Source organism: Aulonocara sp. 'chitande type north' Nkhata Bay, linkage group LG3 (assembly GCF_057382095.1).
Source record: "Aulonocara sp. 'chitande type north' Nkhata Bay isolate Kocher_YH1m ecotype deep benthic linkage group LG3, A_spYH_male_GT1.1, whole genome shotgun sequence".
Lineage (NCBI taxonomy): Eukaryota > Metazoa > Chordata > Actinopteri > Cichliformes > Cichlidae > Aulonocara > Aulonocara sp. 'chitande type north' Nkhata Bay.
The window spans coordinates 57,124,690-57,131,818 of record NC_141346.1 but is presented as its reverse complement, the minus strand read 5'-3'; the positions used below and the strand labels follow the sequence as shown (position 1 = coordinate 57,131,818).

Here is a 7,129-nt window from a genome sequence, read left to right as displayed (position 1 = left end):
ACCTCTGCCAAATCTTTGTTTTTGAAATGAGTCCCATTGTCGGACCTAATCCGCTTAGGGAAACCATGCCGGGGGATGTAATGATTGATTAAACACTTAATCACACTTTTTGCATCCTCCCTCTTGGTAGGCCATGCCTCAGGCCAGCCCGTCAAACCATCTACACGTACCAGTAGATATCGAACTCCTCCTGGGCCTGGATCAATCATGTCAGTGAAGTCAATGACAATCTCTTCACCTGGTCTTTCTGGAATGGGGAACTTACCTGCCTCTGGTTTAATCACTGGCTTCGGATTGTGCCTCCCACAGATCAGACACGTCCTAGCCTTCTCCTTGATCATATCCTTCAAAAAGGGATGCCACCAATGGCACAGATGTCTCCCCATCTGGGCGACACCTACATGTCCAAGGCCGTGCGCTTCGGCAATCTTCTGTTTTGCCAAGTTGGCTGTCAACACTGGTCGACCATCAGGTCCTCGCCAGAGACCTCCTTCTTCCCAGGCTCCTCGACTCTTCCAGATCCCCTTCTCTTCTGGGGCAGCCTCCTCTTGGGCCTTCCTGGCCTCCTCTAGCATGTTAACTCCTGATTCTTCTTCCACCGTTATTTGTACCATCTGTCGTGATACTTTATAACCAGCTGCCTCTTTTGCAGCTCGATCGGCTTCCTGATTTCCTCTGGCCATCAGGCCGGTCCCTGAGGAGTGGCCTTTGCATTTTATGATGCTCACCTCCTCTGGATCTCCCAAGGCCTGCTCAAGTTCCTCCATTTCTTTTTTGTGGCAGATTGGTGCGTTATCTGCTGTCCTGAATCCTGCTCTTCTCCATTGGGCCAGCTCGACATGAGCCGCTCCAAAGGCATAAGCTGAGTCCGTGTAAATGTTGACTCTTTTTCCTTTTGCAAGTCTCAAAGCTCGACTTAGAGCAATTACTTCTGCTCTTTGGGCTGACTGCTGCCCTTCAAGTCTTCCAGCCTCCTTCACTTCAAATGCAGCCCCTTTTCTGCAAACTACCGCGTAGCCTGCTTTTAATCCTTCATCATCCCTGTAGCAGCATCCATCAGTGAACCAATCTTCAGCTCCTGTCAGAGGTTCTGCTTTCAAGTCTTCTCTTATCTTCTCGTCCACTTCAGCTCTCTTTGCGCAGTCGTGAGGTTCTCCTCCTGACTCCATTAAATCTGCCATGTTAATTCCTTCATGTGTGAAGGTCAAGTTAGGAGCGTCTAAAACTTTACACACTCTCTGTTGTGTAAGAGGTGTCATGGTGAAGGCTTGTGAGTTAACATATGCCACCACACTGTGGGTGGTCAGCACCTTCAACGGATGGTCCCTCACTATATGTGCTGTCTTTTGTATAATTTTTGACACCCCAATGGCATGCTGAGTGCATCTCGGGTGCCTTGTCTCTAATGGATTCAGCCTAATGCTGACGTACATAAGTACATCTCTTCCTCCCCCTTTTTTCTGAAACAACACCCCATTAGCTATCCCGTGTGTTTCAGAAACATCAAGATAGAAGGGTTGTTCATAATTAGGGATAGCAAGATCAGCCGATCTGGATAAGTCCTGTTTTAATGCAATAAACGCCGACTCAGTGGCCGATGTCCATGGCAGTTCAGCCTTAAGATTTCTGACACCTGCCGTTTTTACCAAATCCCTCAACAGGGCTGTTTTGCCTGCATAATTTGGAATGAAGTGCCGGCTGTATCCTGTTAACCCCAAGAATGAGAGCAACTCCTTAACCGTACGCGGTCTTGGATGTGTCAAAATCTGATCACGATGAGTGTTTAGCAGACCCACTGATTTGTGAGCAATGACACGGCCCAGAAATGTTACTTCTGGTCGGACCAACTGCAACTTTTCTTTACTGACCTTGAAACCGCACTCAGCGAGTCTCTTCAGTATGGTAAGTGAAGCTGCCGTGCATGCCGAAGCAGACGGAGCTGCAATGAGCAAATCATCAACATATTGCACTAGTGAACACCCTTCTGGGAGATGGCATGGCGATAAAGCTTCTTTCAACACTTGGTTGAAAATGCCAGGGGAAAGTGCAAACCCTTGTGGCAACCTTGTGTATCTGTACTGTTGTCCCCCATATGTGAATGAAAAAATGTCCCTCAGAGACTCATGCAATGGGAGACAGAAAAATGCATTCGCTAGATCAATACATGTAAACCACTTCTGGTCTGGTGTTAATGCCGTCAATGCTGTGTATGGGTTTGGGACTGGCACCGTGTCAGTACGTAAAATGGCGTTGATGGCTCTTAAGTCATGTGCCATTCTGTACTTTCCTGTCCCATGCTTCTCTACTGGCAAAATAGGAGTATTCCAGTAGGATTGAGAGGGCTCAAGCACCCCTACTCTCAATAGCCCCTCAATGGTTTCTGCAATTCCCTCCTCAGCTTCTCTCTTTTGCCTATACTGTGGTTTCCAAATTGGAGTTTCAGACTTCAGCTGGAATAAAACGGGCGAACACGTTGCCTGGCCCACATCCGTAGGCCCTGCTGACCACAAGGTGTCAGGAAGAGTCGCAAGTGCGGCAACTGCATCCGCATGGTCTGTTCTTTCCCTCCCATGGATTCTTGAGATTTGTTCATGCTCTAACATCACTGCGTCCTCTGATTGACAAGTGATACGATAAATTTTGCATTTTGGCGAGTACCAAACGTCTGGAATCTGAGTAGCTTGCCAGCCCGGTTCCTCGAGGGCTCTTTTGACCATCGTCCCCAGCTCCTTCGCCTGATGACTCTCATGGACCGCCAATGTTATATGGGGCACTGAATCAGGTCCCATTTTGAACCAAGGCCGTTGTTCGTCGGTTAATTTTACTGCTGCCGCGACGCCCTCCGGACCGACATAGATGTTTTGAGAACACACATTCCAAGTCCGGCCTTCAAGGTCAGACTGGAACAGGTCCCTGTAAATTTCATCATCATTCCTATCATAATAGAGGGTGACATGGAACGGATCCCTGGGGAGAGAGAAGACTGCCAAGGCCATAATCCAAGGTTTCCACAACTGATATTGTCTTAGTATGCCTTCTTCCACCACACGACCCCAATAGATGTCAGCGGTCGTTTGTTCACAGTCTTTCAGCAAGTACTGGTTCTTTGAAAATGTCCCCAGGCACGGAAACTCTTTTCCTCCTGGAAGTGTAACTGTTAGTCCATCAGCTGAACACATGATGGTGGCCCCCAGTTTAATGAGCAGATCCCTGCCCATCAAGTTCACAGGCACATGGGGAGACACCACATAGCTGTGCTTCAATGTCTGTTTTCCCAGCACCGTCAGGGCTGGATTGGTTGTTGGCAGCGTCATTGGTACCCCAGAGAACCCGACAACACTGACCACATGGTTGGAAAGTGTGGCACTGTTTGGTTTTTGTTTCAGTGTTGAATAGGTAGCCCCAGTGTCCACAAGGAAGGTCATTTCATCTCCTTCCACACTCATTGACAACATAGGATCTGCCACTCCCATGTTGTCTGGTCTCTGTGGGTCCCGTCAGTACAGCTCCTCCTCTCCGCCCCAGTAGCCCATGGGATACTGAGCCGCTGGCGCCATGCCTGGGTTCGGAGCTTGATGTCCCCTTGTCTGGCCCACTCTGCCTCGAAAAGTTCCCTGTGCCTGGGGTGATGATGGATAACCTGTTTCTAGCTGTCGTGGTGTAGGACAATCACGAATCCAATGTCCTCGTCCTCCACACCTTAGGCATACATTCGGGTCCAGCATAGGTCTCCCCAGACCACGGCCCCTTTGTCCACCTCCCCTTTGGGATCCACCACGTCCCCTCAACGACCTAGTAGTCCCCCAATTCCCCGCGGGTCTTCCTTGCCTTGGGAATTCATTGGCGGGCCATCGGTCATCAGGGTACAGAACCGGATTCAAATCTGGCCAATCAGGCCCCGGATCGCCCCGTGGCTGCGCCACCAGCATCTTCTTAGGTCCATCTTTGTTTTCCTTTTTCTTTTCGCTTGATTTTTCTCTCGCCTCTGCCAATTTCAATTTCACTAACTGCGCTTGCGCCTCCTCCAGCTCCTGTTTTTTCTTGTTCACCTCGTCTTTCTCCAGCTCAAGTCGATGTATAATATGCCTCTCCCATTTTGCTGAATCCGCCACCGCAAAATCAGGATTCTTTTGTAAATCTGTTCTTACTCGTTCTGGGAGACCTGCTAATACTGCAGATCGGAACCACGCCCTTGGTTCACCATTCTGCCCCGGATGTTCACCAGTTTGAAGAATCCACTGTTCTTTTGCATGCTCCATAAACTCTCTAGGAGAATGTTCTGGGGTCCAAACAATCCTAGGTGTAGTGCCCATGTTATGAGTCGGATACTTCTCACGCACTGCGTCAGAGAGAGCATTTCGCACCCTTGCATAGGGGACGTCGTTTGGTTGGCATACAGTTCTTGCTATCTCTTCTACATCTGCGAGGCCTCCTCCTCTGAAGGTCCTCCCACCGATAGCTCGGAAATCTCCCAGAGCCAATTCCTCTCCTTCTGTAAGACTTCCTAGTCTCCTCAACCAAGCGGCTCCTCCCTCCGTGATTGGGGGCAGCTGCTTCACCAGAGCCTCAAGATCTCTGATATTGTAGGGGTGGTAGACTGGTTCACCCCTTCCACCTGTCAATAAAGGCATTGTGAGGGGTAATTCCTCCTCTGTGTCACCCTGCCCTTCTTCAGTTGGCAATGCAACAGTCTTCCTCTGGTTCTTCTCAAAGATAGACGGTCTTTTATCTCTTGGATCCTCCAAAACCCTCCCAGAGCGAAGGGTCGTCATTCCTGTGGGAGCCTGAAAAGTTGGGGCAAATCCTCCCCTTTGCAGGTTTGACACTTCTCTGGATTTTCGTGTGTTGGTTTTTACTGAGGCCGCCAAGTCCTTTTCCAAGGCATAAAGTGTTTGTGCTACGCTACGTGGGGTTGCTACGCCTTCCTCCTCTAATTTTCTAAAGAGGCGTTCCAGCTGTATCACGGCCTCCCGATTGTCAGATTGTTTTCCAAAAACGTGGCCTTGCCACTGTTCTTTCTCAGAATGATCAACCGTTGACCTCTGATTAGTTTTATGGGTTGCCTTTGATGGCGCCCTCTGATACTGCATTGAAGGTGAGTCTTCCTCTGAAGTCCAGACCTCCTGGGATGGATTTTCCTGGCTGGGCTGTTGCGATGTCACCTGACCGGTACTTGTAGACGCCACAGGTTGAGCTTCTTCTGTAGCTCTATCTGGGCTAAAAAGAGAGGGAGGAATCAAGATCAACCCCCGTGTAGTGATTCCTTGTGATGTCCCAGCAACTGGGTGAGGCTGACTTACCTCTGATGCAGCTGCCTCTGATTGAGACTGCACTACTCCTGTGTCTGCCTCCACTGTGGCTGGGGCAGATGTCGATGGTGGAGGATTCTCCTGTAAATTGACAATTCCACCTGTCACTTTTCCTGTTCTTCCTTCCGGCCCCCACATAGTACCACCCTCCAGAGCCACCACTGGACAAATATAGGGAGGGGGTGGGGCACTCAGGAAGTCCTTCAGGCTGGGATATAGCTTTCCCTCAGCCTCAGCTTCCTTTTTTAAGGCTGGCTTGATGTCGTTCACTTCCTCTTGCATCCAGTGGGAAACACCTTGGGAGATAATCATAAGCTTACAATACTTACTTTGTTTTTCCATCATAAGTTTCTTTTCAGCCTTTATTTTCCTTCCCTGGAAACGTCCTAAGGGTTCCTCTTCAAGCTCCTTGATCCTTTCTTCACATTTTTCCCCTTCCAGTTGAAAGATGGAATACAGAGGGATTCTGTCCTCCAATGTCTTCTGTTGATTTTCACATAATTCCTTCACTTCTTTTTCTAAATCCTGACACTGACGAGCAATCTCTTTTGAAGAAGTCCCTTCAGTCATTTTAATGGCTTTCTTCAATTCCTGTATTTGCTCCTTCAGTGGCTTGTATCTCTTTCCTCCACCAGGGGTCGCCTTTTCCTCTTCAGCCATTTTGCTTTTTGACCTCACTTACCTTACCAAAATGGCCGGTCTTAGGCTCCTCCCTTAGGGGTTGCCTCGTTGTATTTTCCTTTCGGCAGTCAGAATCTCACAAGCTGGTCAAGCCGAACTTCCGCTAGGCTCCAGCCTGAGAGAGAGAGACCGCCCACAGACGCACCTTCACTCACACACACACTGTCTAATCCCCCTTTCAAGCTGAAAGCTTGACAAACGTCTAATATAACAGTTTTAAGCACGCAAAGCCAGCGAAAATTCACTCTCACATTCACTTCCCTAACGACTACAAAGTTTTCACATACAAAAATAATCCAGACAATCTACCATGCACCGTTTTCCCTCCTTATACGAGAGACTCAACCAACTTTTAAAAGCTTTATTTACACAACATCAAATAAAGCACAGATCTCTGCCTTTTCCAGGTAGAGAAGGAAATACGCCCCAACTAAAAATCTCCCAGCAATCACCCACAGTTCTCAAATTTTGTCAAGATATTTATCCCCCGCACTCCTACCTTACTGGAGTTTTACACAAGGGATCATTACTCATGGAATTCTATTAAACCATAGTCACATTAGGAAATCACAAACACAAGACTACAAGGTTTAGTTTATTTAATATACTGAAATCTCTTAACCACACTTCTGAGACCCCCTTTCACCTAACGAAAAGAAGCTCAGAAGGACAAATATGGAGAAATAGAGAGATGAAACCAAGGGCCGCAGCTGTACACACACACACTCCGCTCGTACTCGCGCGCGTGTCCGCTACTGCGCAGCACCACACAACCCCTCCTTTCTCCTAAGGAGAAATACACACACACACTCTGGATCCACACGGAAGAAATTCAACAACACAAGACAGTTTATACAATTTACACTTTTAAATGCACAGACACACACGGGTAATTTACATACAATATACACACGGGCCCGTATAAACACATATACCAGAAGAGGTTACACCTAACTTTTTTTGACTAATTTAAAAGCACCTATAGCCCAGGCCTAGCCTTGCTGGTCAATACACACCTCGGGAACGCCCTCCCGATAGCGCTCAAATTCCTAAGAAAACACCATATGCCAGAACAACTTATCTTCTCTATTTCTCTGCTGGTGTTCCTAAATTTTTCCACTAATTTAGAAGCATCTTTC

At 48.1% G+C, this 7,129-nt stretch overlaps 1 protein-coding gene across 1 annotated transcript; it reads right to left on the bottom strand.

Annotated features, from left to right (window-relative positions):
- Window positions 1-2,914: 2,914 nt before the first annotated feature.
- LOC147336264 (uncharacterized) lies at window positions 2,915-6,406 on the bottom strand. Its single transcript, XM_086285309.1, has one exon. The coding sequence runs from the start codon at window positions 5,967-5,969 to the stop codon at window positions 3,498-3,500; it is 2,472 nt and encodes an 823-aa protein (XP_086141435.1). The 5' UTR covers window positions 5,970-6,406; the 3' UTR covers window positions 2,915-3,497.
- Between the last annotated feature and the right edge of the window lie 723 nt (window positions 6,407-7,129).

What these genes read in the sequence shown, in the direction of transcription:
- LOC147336264 (XM_086285309.1), bottom strand. Translation starts at nt 5,969, where the DNA reads ATGGCTGAAGAGGAAAAGGCGACCCCTGGTGGAGGAAAGAGATACAAG.